This window comes from Pelecanus crispus, chromosome 10 (assembly GCF_030463565.1).
Source record: "Pelecanus crispus isolate bPelCri1 chromosome 10, bPelCri1.pri, whole genome shotgun sequence".
In the NCBI taxonomy this organism is placed as follows: Eukaryota; Metazoa; Chordata; class Aves; order Pelecaniformes; family Pelecanidae; genus Pelecanus; species Pelecanus crispus.
The window spans coordinates 4556518-4583447 of NC_134652.1; the positions used below are offsets into that span (position 1 = coordinate 4556518).

Genomic DNA, 26930 nt, shown 5'->3' on the forward strand with positions numbered 1-26930 from the left:
CATTCCTGCATGGTCGAGATGCACACTCCATTATAAACAACTCTAAAGCAGTGACAGACCCAATTCGGAAACAGGTTCTCGGGAGAACTGTTACTGAAGCACCACTTTATTGACTCCCACTCTGGATGCTAATTTGGGGAGTTTTCTCCAAAGAGCAGGCAGTTGGGAACAGTAATCACAAAAGCTACTTATAGGTACCCCTAAAATTAACCTTTGTTGTTGACTTCCTGTACAGCACATAGAGCAAGGGGACAGGCTCTTTCTTAAGTATGCCTGCTGAGAGTGTTTCTCTTGCCCTTGACTACAAGAACATCTAATCTACAATCGCCTGTCTTACACTGTTAGTCTTTATCAATCTCTTCCCTTAGTCCCATTACACACTTCAGAGCTGGTGGATACTGCTGGGGGGCCAACTCTAAGAATTCTTCCTCTAGCAGAGGCAAACCACAGTATCAGACTAAAGAAGGTTGCCAGAGTAAAACAACAAGAGTTTTTTTACCGAATGATACATTAATTCTATGGCCAAATGACAGCACTAGTTAAATGTCACCACTCTGCTTTGCTGCCATTATTTTAGCAGACAGAACAGGAACAAAAAGAGCAATACTGAATAAAGCTGTAACTAAGCAGATGGAATGAAAATACTGAAAAGTTTATACAGGAATAAGAGGCTATCTTCTATCAACAATCTTCTGCAAAGCTTCCACCAACAGCAGCAAGGCATGGCATGTGCATGATTTACATTGCAAGTGAATTCCAGTCTTAACTGTAGTTAGCGCACTCTTGACAAGCACACAGCATGAAGTATTTTGCTCTGTTTTAAAGGCTACTTGCTGAATATCACATACCGTCACAGAGTTCAGAATGTCCGAGTTTCCAGCGCTCACATTTAAAGTATGCTAGATCTAGTTTACTACACAAATCACGCTGTGACTCAACATCTTTGACGCACACAATCCCCCGTAAATTGGGGAGTGGTGGTTGTTTTTCTTTTTAATACTGTGCTGCTATCAACTACTACACTACATGGAAAGCTATCTTTAAAGTTGACATAAAAACTAACTTACCAATGTGAGCAGTCATGTAAACTGTCGTGAAGAGCCTTCCGCAGCACTGAATCCTTGTCGTAAATGCCCCAAGTGGCTTGTAGTACTGAATCAAGCAGGCAGTCCCCTGCAGTCCGATTCCAAAGTGCATACAATCTGCTGTCCAAGCGCGTACCCAGTTCCAGTGACCAGTTAATAATGGGAGATTCCTCTTCTAGCTCTGCAACATGACAATAACTTCTTTTAAAACCTGTATTCATTTGAAGTCTCAGAGAATCTGAACAGCACAGTAATGGCATAATCTCAACAATGTACCCATTTACATGCATAGAACTAAGTTTTCTGTCATACTACAAAACGAGGTGAACTACAATGGCTAAAGGAATTCCTTGGGCAAAATACTGTCAAGAAAAGGAGGAAAAAACCAACCAAACAAACCATAGCCTTAAACAAAGCTTCACATTTGTTTGAGGATCATTACTGAAGTGGAAAAATTTGTTCAGTTTTCTTTAAAGAGCTTGTGACTTAAAACTGTAAAGCTTTAAAAATCTTTAAAATTCAAAGATACATTACAAACATAATTTCTGCAGACTCCATTCTCTCTCTGCCTCATAGACAGACTGTAAATGTTAAAATGAAAATAATTCCAGAGTGAATATTAACTTGAAAGCATCAAATCTATATTTAAAACAAATTCAGGCAACAACACGCATATATACACGCACGCACTTTTTTAAAAATAATTTTCTCTCATGAAAAGCAAGGAGAGATTCTAGCCATTCTCAGAGGACAGACGTTTTAGCAGGGCCTGTTGCAACAGGACAAGGGGTAATGGTTTTAATTTAAAAGAGGGTAGATTCAGAGCAGATAAAAGGAAGACATTTTTTACGACAAGGGTGATGAAGCACTGGCACGGGTTGCCCAGAGACATGGTAGATGCCCCATCCCTGGAAACATTCCAGGTCAGGTTGGACGGGGCTCTGAGCACCCTGATCTGGTTGAAGATGTCCCTGCTCATGGGGGGGGTTGGACTGGATGATCTTTGGAGGTCCCTTCCAACCCAAACTATTCTATGCTTCATTTACCTTTCTGAACATCTCTGTCAAGTACTTCGTCAAATAACTTTTCTTGGACTGTGGGTGGTAAGTCTTCAATATCTGGAAAAATAGAAAGCAAATACAAAAGTCATTTAATGTTACTGTAAGAGACATGTTACCAGCTGATGCTCAGAACAACTTATGCAACACCTTTCACCCTATCGTCCCTAATGTCTCCTCTGAAAAGCTACTATTATTTTCAGATCTATCATTTGTGACCACAGGCTTCATAGAGCACACTGAAGTAGATATGCATCTCAGACTGACTGTCATACCTTTTATGCAGAAAGGATCGTCACAGCACACATAGGGTATGAATGGATTTCTCTGAGGGAGAAAGTGAAGTAAAGAGCCACTTTGGGGCGGAGGGTGGGGGGAGTATTTTCAACCCTACTATATTTAGGACAGCTTCAGTCCTAAGCAGTAGTTTTCCACCCATCTAAATGACTTCACCTCCCCGGTCTCCCCTGATGGACAGGTACAGTTTGCCGAGAGACTTGTTCTTGTACAGAACACCCATTTTCTTAGTCATTTCATGCAGACTTCAACAAAATAGTTCAGAGAACCCCAATGGTCTGCAGGCCACACTTTGACGGTGAGAAAACAAGAAATGGGAAAACTATTGAGCTATGATACGGAAAATGCTACTATTGACAACTGTTCCAAGAGCTTTACAGACAGGATCTGCAACTGTGGATCTACCATTATTAAAAAAAAAAGGGGGGGGGGGGGGGGGGGGGTGAGGTTGCAGAAAATTGTGTAGTTGGCAAAACTCCTGTAACTCCTGTATCACATAAAACAATAAACACATGTTCTAAAACTCAAACATTCGCTACTAAAGATTTGCTCAGGGCCTGCATTTCAATACAGGATAAGCAGTAAAGGGTTGCTAGGCAGATCAGCATCTAAAGAAGCTTCACTAGCTTCAGCACAATCATGAAACTTAAGTAAGGTAGTAAATCAAATAGTTAAACAGAAACATCTAGTATCCCTTCAGGCAGTCTAGGGGATAATGACTGGGCTCTAAGTGGTATTTCAAGGGCACGAAGATCTCTCTTAATTCCAGTGTCAGATCTGCCAGCCCTGCTTGGACATCCAATACCCCAGGGCTTCTAAAAGTGAAGTCCACATTTAGGCACATGAGTTGCTACTGGTGCAGGCAGGGTGTTGGGGGGTGGTTTTTCCTTTTTTTTTTTTTTTGTATAATTGCTTTTTTAAACTAAGACCAGCTTACAGTGGCCGGCAATCAATTTGAAAGTTTTGCAATCTAATGTCTGTGCATTGGCTCTTCAGGAGGATCCTATCTATTTATTTGAAAGATTAAGAGCGGAACCTGGTTCCTAAACTACATCGTATAGGTAATATCCTAATAGGATTGTGTGATTTATACCACTATCCTTGGAAATGCTGTCTTGAGACCAAATGCTGACTGTTGAGTACAAACAATGTTCAGTTGACTAAGCGTGATGGAACTGGAAATACACTGACAGTCTTGATGTACAGAAGCTCTTGAACATTCTTATTCCTTAATTATTTAATGGCTATTACACATGTCAAAAAGCTGCGCAGTGGTTTAAGATGTGTCTCCTGAAAATACTGAACAAATTCCTTAGTTCTGGTGAGAGCAACATTTCTCATGTGTGTTACAAAATCATTCTGTTACCCTCTTTCCCTCTCTCCCCCAAACAGTAATGAAGTGTTAGTCTGTAGACACTTCGTACACCCACACCGTCTGCCTCTCATACGTGACCCACAGAGTAAGACTGAATACAGCACCTCAAACAGAACGTTGTAGACAAGTGGTAAATATTATCCAGACTTTCTGAAGAGATCAGGTAACACTCAACCAAAGAGGTTCCAAACATAATTCTTAGAATGCTACTGCTTTATCAGAAAGACAAACAGATCTGCTGATTAGTACAGTTTTCATCTATGCAATTTTCTTACCTCTGGTAGCATTTCTATTAAAGGAAACAGCTATTGAAGATTAAAAGTCTTCCAATAGTTTTTTGTTAATAGACAAACATTCTCTTGATTGCAAAGTACCTCAAAAGTATTCAAAAAGTGCTATTGCTATAACCAGGTACAAATGCAAAGAATAGCTCTGGGCCTTAATGGAAAGGACTAACATAGCTATGTGGCTACGTCTGGGCTCCAATCTTAACTTTAAAAACAGCCTTTCCTTAGAATACAGCACTTTTCTTCAATTTGCTCGTGTCTAAAGAGGACAACAGATGTTCACAGGAACAACGTATGGGTTGAAGTGTGCAAAAACTGAATATTACTAAGCAAATTCAACTACTAGATCTGACCTAAGCTATTAAAGCTTAATAAATAAAACCTATACACACACACCACCACCATCAGAAAGTCAAAGTATACACCCAAAACAAGCAATTCTCAACAAAAAAAAATCTTCCATCAGTAAGAAGAATTTTGTAACTACCTGCAGGTAACGTAAATGTTACAAGGTCAGTGAGAAAATAGCAAGCAAAGTCTCCCTTTCGTTGATGAAGAGATGCAGCAATTTCACGACGAATTTGTTCCGTGACCTCTGGACACACCATGGCAGGAATGCACTTCGCTGCATGTTGTGATACCTGTAACATAACACAGTTACTGCGCTCAGTATTATTTCTAGTTAAATACAACAACTTAGGAGTGATAACCACCAGCAGACAGTATTTTGTCAGCAAATAATGCAACAGAAGTATAAACAATGGTACCCTGAAAGATTAAATGTTTAATGAATGAATGTCTCATTTGTCATGGAGCTGATAACATAAAGCTGGTTAAAAACCTCTTTAAATCAAAGAAGTGATTAACAGGTGACCAATTCCAGCAGGAAAAGGAAAGCAAAAAAAAAAAATAGATAAGAGCTAGATAACAATAGTAAATATACCTCAAATCTTATGCATGAGCCCAGTCTACATTTAACAAAGAACTTCATTACCACAGTACAAGATAGTAGTTTCCTACAAAGAATCTTTCCAAAAACTATTAATCTAAGATACTTATATTTCTTCAGATTCTAATCTTCACTGGCAGCAGGAACTCATTCAATGATACAGGGCAAGTGACACAGGGATGACACTAGATATATTTAAAAAACTTGTTTTTAAACTTATAACTCCATCTACCCAGATAGCTAAGTAAGCAGTACAGAACTACTGATATTAGCCATATATAAATATATACTTTTCTCAAGGCTTTAGCTACATTTGTCTTGCTTCATCTACTCTTTAATTACTCAACCCTGTGCATTCCATCATCCTTACATGCTCCTGAGGAACACACGCTTTCAGAATTGCATTACGCATCAAAAGAAGGAAGGAAGCAGAATAAAAATTGGGCTCTAATCAGGTGAGGAACCAGAAGTCTGAGACAAAGAAAACAGACCAAAAAAAACCCCAAAACACAACAGATTTACTTATGGGCCTAGTAAGAGGGCAAAGACGGAGGAGGGCAAAGACCACCAGAAGTGAGGTGGACTGTACAAAAATATACAAGGAAATGGAACATGCAAGAGCAAGAAGACCACAGAGAGCAACCAACCAGTCTATAAAATGGGCAGAGTGGAAAAAATGCAGCAATTCTGCAAAGCAAGAAGTTTGCCTTTCTCTAGAAGAGAAGCTCCCCAAAAGAAAACAGGGAAGAAAGACCAGGTAGACTTATTCATTAACAAAACTCAGAAAAAACTACACTGTCATTGATCTCAGTGTTTTGCTTTCAGGGCATTTCCTCTCCCCCACCCAAAGCACAGGAAGGCTCACAATAGCTCACTTCCACTGCCAGTAAGGTCAGAACATGTGCCAAGACTGCTCATTAAGGGGAAAACTGAACGTCCTCAAGACCACCACATACATACAGTCTTAAAGTAAACTCGCTTCTTAAGTAGAAACATCAAAGGCACAAAGCAGCCACTCATGTATTCTAATACTATTAGCCTCTATCTTCTAGCAAATAAAGTTACATGTCACTGGCTGCAAACAACAGTACAGTTACGTAAGGTTCCTATTCAATCTATGCAAGGGCCAAAGTAACTCACCTCCGTAAGCAAAATTGCTAGCATATCTTGTCTCTGAAAGCGTATCGCCAGATGTACAAGCGTGTACCCAACGTCAAAAGCAGAAGGGCGATTTAGCAGGCGTACTTCATCTGCAGTAAGCTGGCGGGCAATATCTCCTCCTGATGACTTGTAAGCTTCAACAGCAGCTAAATCACCTTCTACAACTCCTGAAGGAAAAAAAAAACCAAAACACCCAATTCATTTTAGCTAGTGAATGAGCCACTCTGGATCAAACCACCTTATTGAACACAGTTTACCTCTATCTATTCTGATAGAGACCTAACATACGAAGATCAACTGCATACCAAGAAACTTGCAAATTTTTTTATTTCTTCTTTGAAACAGAAGACTACAAAATATTTACACTTACCTCACCACCTAGACCATCTCCACTATCCAAAGTAGTTGGCAGATATGTTAGATCAAAAGCCAGCTATGAAGTGGTGCTGAGGACCCTTGATGAAATACCAAGCATAACACACTCACTAGCGTTTCATTTGATCAGCAGTACTGAGGGAAAGTCATTCATTCATAGTACAGAGATTAGTTTGAGTACTGTATCTTCCCTTTTAACTTATCTTAAAAACAAACTACTGGATGCAAGAAACAGATCTATTAAAAGGTTTTGGGAATAAAAGTTTGTTTGGTTGTTTTTCTCCCCCAAATATGGTTTAAAAACAGTGTTGGAAGAGGGTACAGAGCACAAAGTTTCTCTTCAGCTCACCATCTCTGCTGCTAATTGAACTTACACAGTTATCATTCAGGGTGCTCTATTAAAACGGAATTAAAGAGAAATTACACACATACACTGTGTGTACTTTCTAAACCAAAGGGGGGGGCGGGGGGGCACACTAATGTCTTCTAGGGTCCCTGGGAATCTCTAACTTCGGTACCATGCTTCGTATCAAGACCATTGATGCTGAATGCATTCTTTAGCCGCAGTTATCAGGATACACCATCAACAAGACGTGGTGGTGTTAACAGTCTTGGTTCCAATATAAGACTTCCTAAATGTAGAAACTCCTTCAAATATAAAGATTCTATTTTAGATATATGCTTCATAAGAGAACAGTGCAATGCTGAACTCAGGAAGCAGAAAAGTGATCTTAAAGCCATCTTTAATAGAGAAGTAAACAGAATATTTCTGATTCACTATTGAGAAGCAGCCCTATTTGCAGCAGCTCGATTAACAGAAAAGAGTGAGCGCAGATCACAGAACGAGAAAACCCTATTTTCTGTAGCTAAACCTCCTTGCCAACTCCCAAGAGTCAGCAGTTGAGCAGAGGCCATGAGGCTGGAAATTGAGATTCAAGTCTATCTTTCTCTCAATTTGCTTACCAAGACTCAAAAATTGATCAGAAGGGAAAGAGGTAAGTCTCAATCAGGCCACTCACTCCCATTCAGGACTAAGATTCAAACAACAGACAAAAAAACCCCCACCAAACCCCCACACCCCCAAAAACACCCCACCACCCAAAGAAAATCCCCAACCAACCAAAAAACCCCACCAAAACAAAAAAACCCAAACAACAATACAACAAATTGAACTGCCTACTACCAAAGAAGCACACTAACCGCTCAGTTGCTGGTTAATCCAGGATTTAGGAAAGCATTCTTAGCTCAGCCAAGAAGTCTATCATTTTCCATACTGAGATTATAAAGCTTTCGGAAGAAATGTAGGGGGCGAAACGGATTATCAGTGCAAGACTTTTTACAAAATTATCAGCTCTGCTTAGTAAGCCTCTACAGATAAAAGTTAGATTATTCATTTCAACGGTGGTCTAAAGCAGAGAAGTTCCAGAATACAAACTTAACTGCAAATTTCAGTCATACATCTACCCATTCATCAAGGACTCAAAAAGTCCTAACAGGCCAGGGCAGAATGAAAACACAGAATGACAATTTCTTAGATTTCCGATTCATGTTTCTGGTCTGCCTGTACAGGAAGACATTCCCATTCTACTCCAGCATTAGTGTCTCATTCTGCTGAAGTGCCTGCCTGTGTATGCACCCCAGATGAGTTAAAGAACTAGTTAGACAAGAGTTATGTTATTTTAGTTCTTGTTCCATAAGAGTTAGAACTTTGCTGATAAAAAATATTTTCTTTTCAAGAAAGGGGCTGCTACTGATGGAGAAAAGCTACTTCAGTGAAGGGAAATAAACACTGAAAATTCACTGGATTTCAAGATGTCCTCCAAAACATGCATCAAAGGAATGCAATATGGGATGCACGACCAACATAGTTGTGTTCCTGTTGCAATATTTCCACTTCTGGGTGGAACTAAAACATACCGAAGCAAAAGGTATGGTTTTGTCCATAAATGCTGCATCCCTAACAAGAATGCCAAGTGTAGCATTTTATTTCCATGCAATCACATTTATGCCACTGATAAGGCAATACCAAGGCTGCTTGTGATATATCTTTCCAAACAAATGCAGCAAACTGACTTTTTTTTTTTTTTTTTAAGGTAGATATGTATGTATACATAGATAGCAAAGTCAGACAACTTCTCATGACCCACCCTCTTAAAATGAGTCATACTACAGCTGTGGCACAAGATCACCTGTTAGCAAACACCCAAGAATCCACAGGGAAAGAAGAATCTTGATGGAAGAGCAGATTCTCTGCTACCTTTTGGCACCTTTAATTTTTTTTTTTATTATTATATTAATTTAGGAAAGGCATCTTGTTAAAGACCAGTTAGCCACTTCATACCCTTTTATATCTTAACCACTTCTATTGACAGGAGAAACATTCCAGTTACCACGTCTGCACCTTCTACCACACCACCCAATGACAAACATACCAACGACCACCCAATACTGCTAGGTAGCCACTCTAACAATCCAAATATCCCAGACTAATTTTGAAATTCAAACAATCAAACATCCCCAAAGCGATCTTTCAATGACAATCAGACCCAAATCATCACAACAGTTCCAGTCGTCCAGCCTGTCAAGCACACACTACACAGTAGTACACGCTACTACAGCCTTAAGCCAGCGCAGGGTCAATTCATATTTGTCATTATCCTTTTTAAGACCGCACCCTCAGCTGCTGAGGCAACTATTACCATCCCACTCTTAACCAAACCTCAGCAACAACCGAGGATAAGACTGATGCTGGAGGCGGTCATGTGAGGTCTGGCAACGCCTTCAAGCCCTAACAGCTACAAGCTGCAATAAGGATCCAAATCAGTGACATGTGCTGTACGCAGCACTGCCAGTTCCTGCAGTTTATTCCCATGTCTTGCAATACTTGACATTCCTAAAAGCCCCATGTCCTAGCATTAATTACTGAAATTGTGATATAAGATGTCATTTAAAAAGTACATTTCTAAACCTCACTGATGAAGTTTAAGCTAAAAATCAATACATACATCAAAACCAGGCAAACTGTATATGCTTTCTAGGCCTTATTTAAAAAATTGAGACTGTAAATGTGTTTTAGGTATAGGGTTGGCCATACTTTACCTAGAAGTGAAGAACAGTGATGGTGTGTGAAATCACCCATCAAACTAGCCCAGTTACAGCTCATGGAGGGATGGTGATGTGACCACGTGCATGCATCATATCTGGTCATCACAGAATCATAGAATCATTTAGGTTGGAAAAGACCTTCAAGATCATCCAGTCCAACCATTAACCTAACACTACCAACTCCACCACTAAACCAATTAAGGGGAGAGTAGCAACCCCATGCCTCCTGGCTTGGTGGCTGGATCATTTATAATGAAAGTAAAAACTAGGAATCATTAAGATTGGAAAGGACCTCTAAGACCATCAGTCCAACCATCAACCCAACACCCCCATGCCCACTAAACCATGTCCCAAAGCGCCACGTCTGCCTGGTTTTTTAACTCTTCCAGGGATGGTGACTCCACCACCTCTCTGGGCAGCCTGTTCCAATGCTTGACCACCCTTTCTGTGAAGAAATTTTTCCTAATACCCAATCTAATCCTCTATTCCTTAATCAAAACAGCCAAGTGACTGTATGGGCGGAAGGGAGAGCATCAGAAAATTTTTAGATCAAGTCCAAACTCACTTCTGGATACACTAACCGTTTTGTAACCAAGTCTCAATAAATAAACATGACACACACACACAAAAAAGAAAGAAAAAAAATCAAACCATACAGAGCTCATTCTGTAAAATTTTTTTTTGCACAGAGCCTGTTACAAGTTTATTTCCTTACAAGAAGCTTCCTCTTGCAGACCAGCCCCATGTTGTAACGTCTGGTACTAACCTGCACCGAAATATGGTGACCCGCATATCCAGAGCATCACTGCTGCAGGGCCTATATGCTATGGTCATTACAAACCTCTTTGGCCCCTCTTAGCCACAGCAAGAAACGTCCAAATTTCTCTTTACTCCTACCAAATATCTACTCCATTTTAGCTGCTTCAAAAGAACAGGGAAAATTCCTGACAGCTTATCAGGCACCAGCCTGTTTACAGTGCCAGTCAGTACAATCCAAGGCTGCAGTGGACACCGAGCAAAAATATAGTAGTAACAGGCAGATTGCCAGAAATCTGAACCAGAAAACACAAATCTTGCCCCAAAACTATGGGGTAAACTTGCCTACATGCAACATTCTTAAGAACTGCCTACAATTCCTAAATTCAGTGTCACCACTCCAAAATGAGGCCGTAATATGCTTTACTGACAATAGGAGGCACATTCCTACAATGGCTTTGATTTCTGTCAGATGAATGAGAGCCTCCGATTCATTAAGTCTATTTAAATAAAGCTTAACAAAACACTATTTACAAGAAATATTACAGAAATATTTACTGATGTTATAATTCACTACATTTCATAACACACAAGTGCCTGATTACTTACACAAGCAGCCTTTGAATCGTGTTCCGATACAGTGCCGTGCCAGTTGGATTATTCCCCACTGACACCCACTGCATTCCTCAGACTGTTAAAATGTCAAAAGGAAGAGCGGCATTTGCCTGAAGATCGTTCATACAGCACCCGTGAGCGCTCCAACAACTAGACCTCTTGCGAGGGCACAGCTCTGATTAGTTATGAGAGCTACGCAAATGCAAACAGATCCTTATGACTCAATGTCTACTTCTGATCCCCAGCAAGAATAGCTTTTCTTTTAAGTGGACTCCAGAAATGTCAGGCTGGTATTATTGCAACTGAAGACACCAGTCTGTGCCCCCTGCCCCCCTGCCAAAATTGTGCTTTGCTTAATGCACAAACACATGACTATAGCCTGACATCCTAAATGACAGGACAGAATGCCAAGTGTTGCACCCAAGTCATGAGAAAAATACAAGTACAAGTTAGTATTCTGTGTTTACAGGTTCAATTGTGTTCTCATTTGCAATTCAGGCATTTCCTCTTATTGGAATATTCTTTCACAGCACCGGGAGCCAAGGTTTTTTCTTCTAGTACAGTCTGACTCTTACAGATAGCACAGACCGGGAATGTGCAATCTCAGTATATATGAGAAAATACATGATAGAGATTAAGAGGGTTATTTAAAAAGACTAAATTTAAAAAAAAAACCTTTAAAAATCACCCAATAACAACTATGTGTACCATCTTGATCCTGCATTCTTCCTGCTACAACCGTTACAACCATCTTCTTTATTAGACATCAGCTACTACCTTTGCTCATATTAAATAAGCCCACAATTAGCCTAGCTGCTAAAACCAAACTATTTCAGCTAAGGTGCTATTAACCGTATTCTTCAGAACATGTAAATATTTATAGGGTTTAGCACAGTTAAGTAAACTTGGAAAACAGGCAAGAGCTTACAAGCATATCTAGAAAACTAAATCCTGTTTGCCCTAACTGCACAGTCCCAATGACTTCAGAACAGCTGGATGTAAAAGTTTCCAGAGAAAACACTATAGCAGCAGCCTTTATTTATTTCGCTATCTTTCTGATAGTTCTGCAGCACACTGGCTGGCACAACTTGCAAATGAAATAGGCAAATTCTTTCAAATAGACCGATGCAGTTCTGCCGTTTTTCTACAGGGCAGCAGAGAGGCTGGGAGAGACAGAACTGGGCAGCAGCACTGCCTCAGCGGGTCAGGACAGGGACCCACCAGCTCCACAAACAGTTCCCAACAGCAGCAAGGTTTAAATATGCAGTGAGAGACACTAAAAGCAAGAAAGAACAGAGAATAGTAACCCTCGCTTCAACCACGTTTGCTGTTTGTGAAAGGTTCCTCAACAATGCCTCAGTTGAGCTGCTGTGGAGACAAATGAGCAATTGCAGAGCAAAGAGCAGTGGGTCAGACAGCCTAGAGCAGCCCACCCTGCAGTAGGCTCCTGACCCTCAAAACTGTAAAAGCATCACTGTATAAAAGGCACATGTGCAGTCTTGCATATACTACAGGGTAGGCATCCTAAATCTTTGAAAAAGATTTGAAAGGATTAAGCTGAAATGAAGCAAGCAAAACCAAAGAGACTTAATATCAATAACATACCTGCTAAAATAAATACATTTTTTGCTAAATTAACAGAAGAGTGTGAAGATGCCTCTGTTTAGATAAAATACCTAAAGAACAACCCAAATTTCTTTTATTCAAGGAGGTAGCAGTGCTACGGTGAACAATGCGTTCTCGCATTTGAGTAGACTACAAAAGGAAACACTTGCTCTTAAGAAGGTCATTGTGCCTCGTCAGTGGGACAATTGTATTCAACTTCCTATTCCTTGAACTGCTTGGTAATAGAAGGCAAATTTCTCAAACAACCAAACCGCACACTTTCAAAGTCAGAAGCAGAGACAGATCCTTCCGCAACATAGACCGGATCAGAAACGTAGAGCCCTGTGCTGCTTCTCTTCTGCCACAGATACAATTGCAAGTGGTCTACATCACATATGTGCTCTCATTTACTCATCTGCAGACCAATCCTAAGATTGGTTTAAGTGCCAAGGTGACCTTCCAGCAAGTGAGGGGCTGACCAACTGACACATTAAAACCTATTTCTGACACTTGTTAAAAAGCTTACTGTTCCTCTAGCATTGAGAGTGCTGAAGAGCTGTGGTTCAACCACGCAAGCTGCAGTCTGGAGCTCAGCCCTCATCCTCTTCCAACTATTCACCAGGGGTGCATCAGGTGGCCAGAAAGCAAGTCTTGTTGTCAATAACCACTCCATTTCAGCATTTTGAGCACCAAAAACATTCAGTCTGAGAGAAATCTCTTAGAGGAAGAACTCCTTTGCAAGCAAATATGACACATCAATAAAAAAGAGAGGGATTGTCTGAAAAACCTTTATGGGCCTCTAACCACACCCTTCAGTTCATTCTCCTCTTTCTTCATTTCCAAGACCTCCCTTGTTAGTACTAGCACACAATCAACAGCAGATCACTCTCTAGGTAATGACAGCTTGAGACAGAACCTTCTGTATACTCATTTTTTTTTTTAAATTCCTGAAGCAGAGAAAGTTGCATCAGCTTAAAAATAAGTAACTAACTTCCAAGACGACATGTACCTTAAACTTGAAGCCATCCAATGCACGACAGTATGACTATCATCTATTCTTTTTTCCAGACAAACAGCTCTTACCCCTATATACAGTCCATGCGGGTTTCTAACATATCATTCATTACCAGAGAAAGCAGCACACATGTAAGAAGAACTGTTGAAAGATGTCCTTATCCCCTCTCCTATCTGTTGGACGTATCCATACCCTTTGTCGCATTAAAGGCCGACCGGTTGCTTGCAGGGTTGCACCCTAAAGGGAGGCTGGACAGCGGAAAAATCACGAATTATACTAAAGTTAACCATCAGTGCTTCCAAGGCAAGTTTAAGTAACTATTTTTAACTTGATCATTTGTTCAATTATTTTTAGCATAAAGTACCACTGAGCGTTTAAAAAAAGAAGTCAAGAGACCAAAATAAAAGTGTGTTTCAGGAGCTAAGATTTTTGACCAATGAGTAAGGCATGCAGCGTTTTACCTACTCTGAAAGATACACACACACACAAATGTAGTTATGATAGAATATATGTATAGGGGACAGACAACAATACAATAGGATTTCTTATCCAGGTGAAAGTTGTAAGCTTACATCATCGTTACCTGGCACAGCAGAGGAGTCTGCCAGGTCATGCTTCTCAGTATCACAAAGGATCGGGGGAAGGAGGCCAGGCTGCACAGCTCGCACCAGGACTCCCCCCCACCATCCCAGCAGGCCCTGTCTGCTGTACGTAGCCAAGGCCAGTGCGGCAGGTATTCACCTGTCAGTGACCAATTCATGCTACACTTCCCCAAACAGCTCAAGCTAGCCTAAACTGACACCAGCAAGGAAGGTGCGTGACCCTTCCCCGCCTCCAGCAGCTTGTTCCCACCCATACACTCCCCACTCCCTTACTACAGCATAAACAACCCCAGCAAGGTTCAGCTGTACCACAGATGTGATAAGGAAACCAGCCGGAGTTTACTAAGACAGCAAAACAAACAAAACCACCACCACGCCCCCCACAAAAAGATCCCCTCATCGAGCTCTTCAAGCTTCATTTTGAGCAAGATTAGTTTCCAGACGCACTTCACTGTACGTCGGCACGCAAACATGCCAGGAGGAGGACAGAAGCAAGCAGCCAGGACTACTTTGGGTGGCAGTGCCGGCTGAAAGCACCGTGGCACGTCAGCCCCTTCAGTCTGCCTTTATTGTCAGCGAAGAGCCACACGCTCTGCAAGGCACAGATCAGGAGGCGGCCTCCATCTCTCCGGTAGCTGCAGAGCAGTCCAGGACACTGCCCAGCCAACTCCACACCTAAATTGGGACAGAACGACTCTCCTTTCCCGCAGCGTTTCTGAAGGTTTGGGTAACACGTTTGGTACTACTTCAGAAAACCAAAGTGAGAAAAGGACAGAAGAAAAAAAACCCTGTAAGAGAGATAAAGTAGTCGACAAAGAAAAAACTAAGCAGACACATATGTCGGAATACTAGGAATGAACTAACAGTCCTTTTAAGGACATACTGCAAAACAAGATTCATTACAGATCACTCTAAATATTTTGGATTTGTTTAAAAAACACACTGTTAGTTGTTTCTTTCACAGAGCTGAGAAGAATGCCTGTCTACTTGGTTTTGGAGCTACCATCGCCAGGAGGGGAAGTCTGGCCCATGATGGGAGCAGCTACCTTACTGACCTGAACCGAAAGAGAAGAGCATGCTCTCTGGCACCACCTAATAAGCAGGATTGGAGGAGAAATGAAAAGAAGAAATGCAGCTTACTTTCAATCTGTGGGCTACAGTTCAAGCTCAAGAGTTAAAGACACAGCCCAAGAATCCCCAGCAGTGCTCCACAGCAACCACACTCGGCTAGCACCGCTGTAAAACCCAGCCCTGACGTGCCAGGAGAGGGGGAGCTTCGGCAAGTACTGAAATGTAAGCCCCAAGCAAACTCTGAGCGCTAGAGAGGTTTTATAGTCATGACCATCTTCGTCCATTTCTACTAGTTAAATCCACAGCTGGCCATAACCAGCTTCCCCAGGCCCCACGGCAGCACTGCTCTTCTTACACATCAGACCCCCTAAGCCCCACAGGCCACCAAAGCTCTCCTACAGTCTCTTTGGCACAGATACCATGTAGGCTCCATTGTCTTTAACTATACGTTAGCTTCCCCCCTCCTCCAAAAAATGAGAGTCGCCTCGGACTTCACATTAACCTTTTACTAGGCCAGTACAGTAGAAAGCATTGGTGGCCTTGCAGAAGCCATTTGTAATATCCCACTGCGATTCAAAATGACATTTGTAGCCAGTCATGTTATTTAACAACCATACCTACTACATGTTCTGCTTTGATTTTAATAAATTTTAACTAAATGAATCAGTTCTAAAATCTCATCCTTTTGAGAATGAATCATTTGACAGATGCATCCACTGCTGCAAAAAACAAGTTAATAACAATATCATTTAATACATTTACTTGCAGAGTTTGAAAGGGGGAACGCCACTAATTCTTCTGATTCAGAAAGAATACCCTCCATCAAGGAAACTATTCATGCAGAAATGCAAAAGTTGCCCTCGCCACATTTTGTACAGCCTAGATTTGCAAGGAATAGAAGCCTTGATGGCGTATTTATTTACTGAGGCGGGCAGAGCATTAATGGGCATCTCCAACAAAACAAAAAACCACAAACACACACAGGTGCTTTTCTAAATCCACACAAGATACACATCTATCTTCATGTTTCAGCAAAAACAACAAATGTGGGGAAAAAAGCAGTCTGATACATGTTTTTAATGAAAACTCGACATTAAATTTGAAATCTAGTGAAAAGAATTTTATACTAGAGTTGAGATGAGAAGAGGGAGTTAAGTAAACAGCTGTCCTAAAGTAACACACATTTTCCTTGGTACCTTCTGAAAGACAGTATCTACTAAGAGGAAAGAAAATAACCAGTCTGCCAACAATTACTCCTGCTCCTCTAATTTTTATTTTTAACTTCAGGGAAAGCTACACTTTGTACATCCAAAAACTTTAAAGCGATACATCTCTCCCACATAAAACAGACCCCAAGCAAATGGACCCTCCACAACTGACTGAGCTTAAACTTGGAGGTGCGCAGTCTGAAGTTACTGAATCCTAACAAGCCACCACCCAGCAGCTGGACCATGGTAACAGACTACATACCAACTCCTACTCCATCAATTTTCACAAACTTACTTGACATTTAACATGAACTTGTCCTATTTCATAATTGTGTTTGGCTAAGGATTGACAAGCGTTCGGCTCGGCTACAAGTTCACAAGAGCTCCAGCTGGCTAACAAACAGTAACTCGCTAAGTCACAATAACTCCACTGATTTCAATGGTAAGAACATATGCTTCAGGCAAAATTGTTCAGTTGACAGTTAAATTGTTTTAAGTATGTCACAGTAAGACAACAAACCAGCACAAATGTGGCTTATTGCTTTTAAAATTACTGGTTAAACTGGTATACCTTTCCAATACGGTTACACTCTGTAAAACATCCAGAGACAGCCACAAAAGGATCTACGAAGTTTTCATCAATCTTCCTAAGGTTATTCCTGCTACAAGGAGTATTTGGAAAAACAAGACATCTGTGATATGCAAAATGAAATTCTGTAATGAAGGATTAATAATTAACAGCTTGGGTTGCTGGTTTTTTCCCCTCAGTTAAAGAGCTGAAGTATAGTAAGCATTTAGGTTACAGAAAGGAATCCATGAAATCTTTCAGCAAAACACTAGTTTAAAAAAAAAAAAAAAAGGGGAGGGGGGGAGGGGAAAAAAAAAAATCAGCACACAACTCCATTTGCATTCTGACTTTCTCATCAAGATCCCTTCAAGATACCTTCAAACTCTTTTCATTTTAAAAGAACCAAATCATTATGGTCTTACAAAGTTCCTATGAACGTAGTTTTGAGTTCGAGGTACAATCGTACAGGCACAAGCAACATTAAATACTTGCAAAACTCATTCTTAAATATAAATACAACCATTCCCACACAGATTAAATCTGAAAGTGTGAAATATTTTAAGTAACATTGGAATAGTCCAAAAAAAAAAAAAAAATCACTTTTCAAAAACAGAAGGAAAAAACCCTAATATTTAATACAATTGCTATCAGATTACAAGATAGACTCTTGTAAGGCACAGGAACAGCCTCCAACAATTGATCTTGGGTATTTGATAACTTATGAAATACCATACAGAATTTCAACTGCTTCATTTCAGAAGGAAAAAGCACTGCACATCTGCTAGCATGTAATGAGCTGAAGGTATCAGGAAATACTGAGGCATCTAACTATTTTCAAAAGGAAATGTGCTTGTCCAACTATTCACACAACACAAAAATAAACTGGAATATTTATTAGCTCAGAGAAACCAAACCCATGATACGCCTAAAAACATTTACACCTGAACAAATATATTAAATAAAGCAGCTCCACAAATTAGTTTTTCGATTCTAACAACCATGAAGTGACTTCATGAAAGATTAAGGAACAGTACGAGACATACTAGTGGCACCAGAGTTTCAAATGAAGTGTTTTACTCTAAAAATAGTTGCGTATTTCAAGTGTTTAACCTGCTTGTATGCTAGGGCACAAGATATCTGCTTCTGGGAAGTTACAGCACAAAAGTTAACTCACAAGGTCAACAACTGAAGAAAACCCTGCTCTCACATGTCTCTGTTCTTTAACAGCATTGGGAGAATTATCCAGAATTTCCTTAGGAAAGCACTAAAATACAAAACAAAATTGGTATTTGAATTTTTTGAAGCAGTTGACTACAAAAATACTTTCAGAAAGCCTGTAAACATTTACAACACAGTATCTGTATTAATACAACATTATTACTTTCAAGGTCAGTATTACACATGCAGTTTCTTGGAGCTACATATTTTGGTGTTATTTTTAACATCTGACAGAGCATCTTGTACTGTTGCAAGCTCTACAGTGTTTACAAATACTCCCAAGCTGCAGCTGCTGATTCTACTAGCATATCTTGCCACAGCAAAAAGAAGAGTAATTTTATTTATCCGGTAATGGCATTTTTTACAGTACTATATGCATTACATCGTTCTGTAGACTGGTTTTGGAACTTTTCCACCTTTTGACGACTACATAGAACAACAAGATTTGGTTACAAGGATATCCATTTCTACAAGAGGTCAAAAACATCCAAGCATAGTTGGGAAACATGTCTAATCCTGTTCAGATTATGGATGAACTCTGCACCCTCTCTTAGCAGGTGCTACTTCAGGAACTTCCACATTTGGTTTACTTTTTAAAATTAAATGCAGAGATTAAAAAAAGTGTTTCGAAATCAAATGTCAAGTCTATGTTCTAATTCTTCATTCTCCCAAAATACCTAACCACAAGCATAACAGTATAAGGTAGCAGCAAGCAACTTACCAACACAAGCATTTAGAAACAGCCAGTCAGTCTTTTTCATTCTATTTTTTATTTGCTTTAGTTTTTTGAAGTCAACTTCAAGTTCTTCCTTGCTGCCAACAGCTCCAGCCAATTCAATTCTTTGGAAGTCCATTTTCACATCAGATTCACGTTTGGTTGTAGGCGGAGATCTTCTTTGGCTATTACCACTACTACAGCTTCCTCTCCATCGAGCTCTGTCTTGCTCATTTATGATTGAAGAAGCCTCTTCTGTGTCTGCCAGTTCTATTGCTTCTATGTTGTTAGGTCTGGGATGATCACATACGACACATTTCCTGGCCTTCGCCCAGTTTTCATATGTACAAACAGAACAGGTCCAGTGCTGAGCCCTTGTGTTTAGTTTATTTCTGTCATTATATTCCTCACATGGATCAACAGAAAAAGGGACTGATCTTGAACCAGAACCTGAAGACTGAGGAGACTCTGTGGGACTCCTGGTCCTACGTTGAGACAAGCACTGAGTACACCTGATCGCCCTTGGCCAGTTCAAGTACGTGCACATGTGGCACGACCATTTATTTGCACTTTCCATACTGTAAGATGATTTAACCCTTGGTCTTGCACTAGAATCTGGACATATCAAAGGACTACTCCCTCCTTCAGTGCTCGTAGGGTCCCAGTCTCTACCAATATCACTTGAACCACTTTTAAATGGATCTTCTGTGATAATTGTTCCACTAGGTCTCTGAGCACGACACATGGTACATTTGATTGCAGATGGCCAATTTTCGTATGTACAATACTCACAAGCCCATTTAATTCCACGCTCTGTCATCATGTACTTCTTGAAATGAACTGCTTCAGGCAGAAAGCTAAGTAATCAGAATACATCATTAGTACACAATGGTTGCATAGGAGCTCTGTTTCAAAAAAAAAAAAAAAAAGAAAGTAAATGAGATTTAACCCAGTTGATGTGTACTGCACCAAATATAAAAATCAGGCTGGGCAAATGGGCAAACTTTTTTTCTTGATACTATTAGAACATTTAGGGGGAGAAAAAGCGCTATGCAAATGGCAAGACTTGAGCTAACACCATTTTAAATGCAGAATTCAGGATTTCCTAGTGCAGAAATGAAAACTCAGTCCTGCATTTCTGGAATTTCTTAAATTTGCACAGAGGCTTCCAAAACAAATTCAGAAAACAGACACACATTAAGCACTGAGAATACTGGAGAAGAGACCAGAACAGCTACAGAAGCAAGTCACAAATATTAAACTATTAAAATAAAACTCAATATGATTACAGCAGTACAAGAAAAGGAACACAAAGTCTAGATCCTGTGAGGTCTGTTGCAAGACCTCACAGGATTTGGAAGGAAGGAGCATATCAGGTGGGCAGTTATACAATGAGTAAGCAGTTCTTTCGAAGAAGCAGGGTGTAGGAGTTTACATAAAATGCATGCATTTGAAAATGTTATACATGTGCTTAAGCAAGACTAGGCCTTGATTGGACATCACTCATAGTAGTAGTGTTATAAAGTTAAAATACCACTTTGAAAGCAAGCACACAAGCTGTGTGCGTTGACAAGCTAACACCGTATTTCCATTCTACAAACCCAGATTACAATCCAATTCCAACTCACTTTTTCTCTAATGAAGAAGGGATTCTGTCTTCATGCTGGCTCAGATCTTTTCCTCAGATTGCCAAATATGAAGGATGAGACTAAGCAGATAACTATTCCTGTAAACAAAATGAAAACAGACTCATTATAGGTTTCCTACTGGACCTGAGTAACCAGAAAGTTAATTATTAAATGCCACACCTATTCTGATCCCAATTTACTTGTTCAAACTCAGTCGTGACCTGCTGAGACTAACGTACAGACTGGTTAAAATAAACCAATAAAGAACCAGTCACCACACAAGCGATCAATCTGCTGAAGTAAAGAATTAGATCCAAGCAACGTCCAATTCACACCAAAACGTCTACAAACACTTACTGGAATCTGAAACTTAAGATGGGGAAGGAAGAAAAGTTTTGATCCCCTCCAGTTTGTGTAGAAGGCAAAACAGAGGCAAAGGGTGAGGTAGGTAAAGGACAAATATATATAGAAAAATATATACAGTCCATTTCCTCCCTTACCATATATGTTGGATAACGATTCTAAGACTCAATTATGTGCTATTTTAAGCATGCAAAACTGTTCAAAATACAAATTTGTCACATCAATTGACGAACAATTCTCATTCATCACATTGCAACTCTCTTGGATAACAAAACCACCTGGAGTCTAGTAAACAGAAACTCAAAAGAGAAGTTACACAACAAGATTAAATTCAAAACTAGACACATTGAACTAAAAAATTAGTTTATACCTCTTCTCCAGTTAGGAAATGTTTTATGAGTTAGTACGTTCTTCACTGAAATACCTTCGCACACACCTTGCTCTAACAAGGTATAGCTAAATGTCCACTGAAATTTGTCCCCCTTATTGCTACTGTCTCCCTTCCGTGTACTCCAGCAGGCAGCATAGGTTTTTTTCCAACAGCTTGACTCAGATCTATTCACCAGATCAGGTGGCTGCATGAATGAGAGGCTATCGCATGGCCAGGACAGAGGAGAGGGCAGGACTATCCTTTTCAGCAGCAATCCGTATTTATGCTGCGTGAAAGCAGATGACCAATCAGGAACACAAAAAGCTTTCTCATAAAGCTCGGGTTGTAATGTTACTTGTTTGAACAGCCTGCAGAGCACTTTACTCCCACCTATACGTTATAAAACTGTGTTAGACTAAGGAATGTGCTGAGAAGGCAATTAGACTTCCTACTGCTTCCCCTCCACCGTTCCTCATAAAGGTCGATGCCCATGCATAATGGAAAAAAAAAGAGCAAGATCTTACCAGGGTCCCCATATCTGTAATAAAAGAAGTGAAAAATACATACATATACAAGAGAATACAAAAAGTCAACTTGATTTTACTAAAGGTGACTTCATAAAGAAGACTTTTCAGAGACTTGGAGGAAAAACAGTTTCTCTACTCCATAAACAAACTAAAGCTTTGCTAAAACACCTCCTACACGAGTACACAATATGCTAGATTTATCTGTTCCACTGGGTCAAGACTTTTTTTCCCCCCCTAATTCCCAAAATAAGTTCTTTAATGACTTTTAACATTTCTTAATAAGCTTGTTCTCTCTGTAAACGGTAGAGAGTTTTCTGAGATATTAACGTTTCCTAGTTAGGAACTTAAGGCAGTTGAACATGGTTTTCAGAAAAGAGAAGGAAGCGGCGCACAGTCCATGCACCTGCCAACTGCCACCGACAGAACTGCCAAGAGCAGTCTCGCTTCTGCTGCCAAGGGCAACCAGAAAGCGGCCGTCCCAATACTTCAATGCCCAAAACAAGCTTGGGAATAAGTTCTACCTGAGCAGAACCTGGTATGTTTTCAGTAGGTAATGCTTTCAACCAAAAGCTAGATCAGCATACAACGTGTGATGAAGCCGGAGAGGGATCTGTAACTGTAAATGGTCCCTTACCTGCCCTAGTTTGTAAAGCCTTAAACCCAGCAGTTCCCGTTGCAGACAAATCCCAACCCACATTTGGGATGGGGCAAGAAAACAAAGCATCGTCTGTTTTACTGCCATTATGACTGGCAAAGGAGATTGCTGCTCAAGTTGAAAAGCAGCTGCTGGCAAAAAGGATCTAAACAAATACTGAGATACCATTTGGGAAACTGAAAAGCACAGTACATACTGTGTTACAGAAAAGCTTTCATATGTATCATGAGATTAGGTTTTTAGCTGCAATTATTCTCTGCGCCCCTTAAAAAGCTAGATGCTTTCAGACATGATTCTTAGAGAAGCTGAGTATCTGCAGCTTCGAAAGCCTCCGATACGAGCCCGCGCCCGCCAAACACGAGGCCCCAGGTTATTATGAAGTAAAGAATGTAAAAAGGCTCAATGGAGCAATGCAACTTCTCTTCTTTGATAGCTCTGCCAACACCCACTATGGCACAGCTAGATGAGGAAATTCAGCACTTTCACAGATCAGGGTGGGTTTTTTTAGGGTGTTTATTTTTGGTTTGGGGTTTTTTTTGTTTTGTTTTGTTGGGTTTTTTTTGTTTGTTTGTTTTTTTAAACTTTGAGGTCTTGCTCTGACCCCCAACTGCACCCCACCCCAGGGATCCCAGAACCATCTGGTTTACTGGTGACACAGGACCATCATCCAGTCACTGAGCAGTTTGAAGCTTGTTACATTTTTTCAGAATTACTTCTTTGCCACTCTGTCTTCAAGTTAACTTGTTGTTTTAGATTCTTCGCTGAGGAGAAGTTGAATCATGTAGTACCTCCTCTCACAGAGAAATAGCACAAGAGTGACTGTGAGGCGCAGGTGCATGCCTTAGTGTCAAAAAGGCATGAGCAGACAAGAAATTAAAACCCACAAAACTCCAGGTAAGTTCCAATTGATCAGTTTATACAGTGTGCTAAATACCTTCTGGACAGACTAGTAGAGTAACTCAGTACATTAAAGAGAAGAATATATTAAATTCTGATAAATCAAGTAACAAAGAAAAATCAACACTTTATCAGACTGCCTTTTTACCAAATAAAGCCAGGGAGAAAAGGCCACCTAGAACAGTCACAGGTTTTTCTTTTGCTTTGTTTCAACTTTTAAGAATGCTCTTTTTAGGTACATGGGAAAACAAAAAATGGCACACAGAAATTGGGAAGAAATAGCGAAGTCATCAAATAACATTTTTATGATGGGATATATCATACTCCACTCAATTTAATTATTCACTATGTCCAGAAGTTACTTTCCCTTTGGCTCAAACAAGGAACAATATGGAGCTCCACTTCATTAAACAATCAAGCCCTTCCCTGTAAACAGGCCAGACACTGATTTAGACCACTCTACACTACAGACTTTTTGCTGGGATGGTGCTGGCATCTGTGCTGGCAGAAACCTGACGTAATTATACCGATCAAATCAGCATTCCCACCTTAATTCGGTTTACTCCTGTGTACGGATTTTTGAGCAAAGCTAACTGTTTCTGTATTTACAAGGGAAAAGGGAGCTTAGGTATGAACCTAAGCCTTCAGCAAGACTTGGAAGGCAAAAGAGATCCACCCTCCTTCCCCTCCAATGTAGCTGCCTCTCTTAGGCTGCTCCAAAAAAGAAAGGCAGGCTGGGTTATTTATTTTTATTTTAAAAACACTGAAGCAACTTTTTAGAGGAACAAAATAAGCAGAAGCACCTTGTTCTGAAAGACAGAGAGGTCTCTATAACTAAATGCAGAATCCATTAACTCAACAGTTTACGAGTGTGGAATTAACACCTTTCACACATCCAACCACAAAAAGGAGCAGAGAGGAACAGGACTGCGAGTCAAAGCGAAAGATCAAACAGCAGCACTTTCACTGACTGTATTCTTTATGTATTATGAAACATGGTGTATTTAAATGTACATCTACCAAGAAGGGGTCTCAATCTGACAGCTGTAATTGCTCGCTAACAGCCGGATAATGTTGCTGTGAAGTTTATATATACACATGATGGACAAACAGCTTTTCAAGAAGAACTGCCTATGATTAACCCCGCATAATTTGACACATTTTCAGAAGCGCTCCCCTTTGTACGTCACTACCTCAAGTTCTCTTCCAATTACCCATAAAAAAATTAGCATACTTCTTACGAAACTGAAGTTCATTTATACACAAATAAGCTTTCTAATTAAAGCTGTAAAAGGAAAACCTGTTAAAAATCACACATCTGGATTATCACCTTAAATGGTTGTGATAAAACATGCACTAGTCTGAATTCAGACAGTTGTAGCTGGTTTTGTTCTGTAAAACTGCAGAATGTTTTTAAAAGATGTGTAAGATGAATTTGAGTCAACTGTTCACAGCAGGAAACAAAGCAACGGTTTGATTTCACTGTTTCCAAACACACACATTTATAAACACTGCCACTCTGTTGCTGACTCTAACCATGGTACCTTTTTAAAGCGCATATAAGTTGTACGAACGGACTCATCAAACAAAAATTTTGCCAATTTTTAAATACAGCCAGTAGGAAGGTCTAGAAGATAAGAGAGCTGTACACAAGCTTAAATCAAAAAGGCCAATTTGTTTCTTTCAAACTTGTAAACTCTCCAAAATCCTTCTCAACAATTTCTTACGTAAAAGACATTGCTATTTAACTGGCTCAAATTCACTTTTGTTATCTGGGTCCAAGAATCCTTGTGAAATATCACACTATCAATACACTTCAACAAAAACAACTGACATTTTTAAATAACCTATTTGAAATGTATTGCCAAGTATTAAGAATGGGTTTTCACATGAAATTTGCCTTGCCTAACTTCCTAAGGTGGAATTTTACTGACACCTTCTTCTCTTAACTTACTAAACTTACATCACCTTCAACTATTCGCTACTCTTGCATGACTGCTTCCACAAGAATTCAGCATAAGCCTCAACAGATCAGTATATTAAAAGCATAAAACCTGAACCTAGGCTTCTATAGTTTGAAAGGAACTAACAGTAAGTTCATTGTCGTCTCTGCAAATTAGTTTTAAAAAAAAAAAAAAAAATTAAGAACATTGACCTTGTCAATGGGACAACCAAATCAGATTAGCGCTGAATCTTGGAAGCTTTGCAGTAAGGGCAATAACTATGTACTATAATAAAGAACAGAAAGATTACTGCGAAGTCACAAATGTAGAAGCATTTTCTGCATTAGCCTAACTACACTGAAGCAAGGAGTTTAACAAGTCAGCATAGTTTGCTTTGGTTGTTAGGACAGTTCTTTAAAAATAAAAGGATACTGTCCCAAACAGATCAGCAAAAAGGAGAAAATACTCTTTGTCATCTCAGGAAGAGCGCGCTGAAATCGTTTTCTGCAAGCTGCTCTCTGAGGTGGGGTTTTTTACTTACGAAGTTTTTATTTCTTTAAAGAACACTAGCTGGCTATTTGCAGTACAGACAGTAGGAACTGGTCTCAGACTGCAGCTATCATTACAGAACGCAGAAACCCCCTTCTTATAAAATACAAAGCAAGAACTATGTTGGCAGACAGAGTCTTTTGTCAAACTACATTATAGTTCCCATTCTCATCCCAGTAAGAGCACTGCTCTCAAAACACACAAGGATCACCTTTGCTCTTCTGAGCAGCAGACCTATTCCTTTGCTCCCATTAACACGAAGAATGCTGCTGTCTTGAGAGAGGCATCAATGAGTTAAAATTGGCACAAACCTCAGTTCTATTAAAGACCAAATTGTTGCCACGTAAGTCACAATCTACAAACTATTAACATTAATGGTGCATGAGAAAAGAAAAATTGAAAATATTTTAGTTACACTAAGTATTTACAGCCTCGTATGTTAAATGAGTTTTAACATTCTTCTTCAGTTTTGATAGTCTAGGCTGTCAACAAATACTCTGCACTGCAGATTTTTAGGTATGACCTCCTTCATTATGTACAACTTTTCATCTACTCTCGTAAGCGGGCAATTAGTTAAAAAACAGAAGACTTGCTCTTTCACAAAGAAATGTGCTGCAAGAAATGCAGTTCTCTTAACCAAAAAAATTCTGAGAAAGTAAGTAGTAACTTTTGAAAACATTTAGAAGTCTGTTCATTGGGTGAATTCTGACAGGCTTCATTTACATACAATTAATAAAAAATTGCTTTCATTTTGATTTATGGATTCACATCTCATTTCAAAGCATCTTTAGTCTACTTTATTAGCTACTTATAATATTCAGAAAAATTACACTGATTTTGCTTCAGCTTTCTTTTCAATATTCTATTCACACTTCCAATCCAACTGCTATCATTTCAAATAAACCTTAAAGCCTGACTTTGCATAAGCAAGAG

General features: G+C 39.8%; 1 protein-coding gene across 2 annotated transcripts in view; it reads right to left on the bottom strand.

The window, feature by feature from the left end:
• The window catches only part of ZRANB1 (zinc finger RANBP2-type containing 1), a 45058-nt gene that overhangs the window by 11094 nt on the left and 7034 nt on the right, over nucleotides 1–26930 (bottom strand). The window contains exons 2-7 of one of the 2 annotated variants that reach the window (XM_075717723.1): nucleotides 20694–20791; nucleotides 19072–19922; nucleotides 6192–6379; nucleotides 4590–4743; nucleotides 2132–2203; nucleotides 1068–1266 (exon numbers count right to left, since the gene is read on the bottom strand). In XM_075717723.1, the coding sequence (XP_075573838.1) occupies nucleotides 1068–1266; nucleotides 2132–2203; nucleotides 4590–4743; nucleotides 6192–6379; nucleotides 19072–19888 (1430 nt within the window). In that variant the 5' untranslated portion in view covers nucleotides 19889–19922; nucleotides 20694–20791. Of the gene's footprint in view, nucleotides 1–1067; nucleotides 1267–2131; nucleotides 2204–4589; nucleotides 4744–6191; nucleotides 6380–19071; nucleotides 19971–20693; nucleotides 20792–26930 lie in introns of both variants that reach the window. The other variant, XM_075717722.1, reaches the window with a different exon arrangement.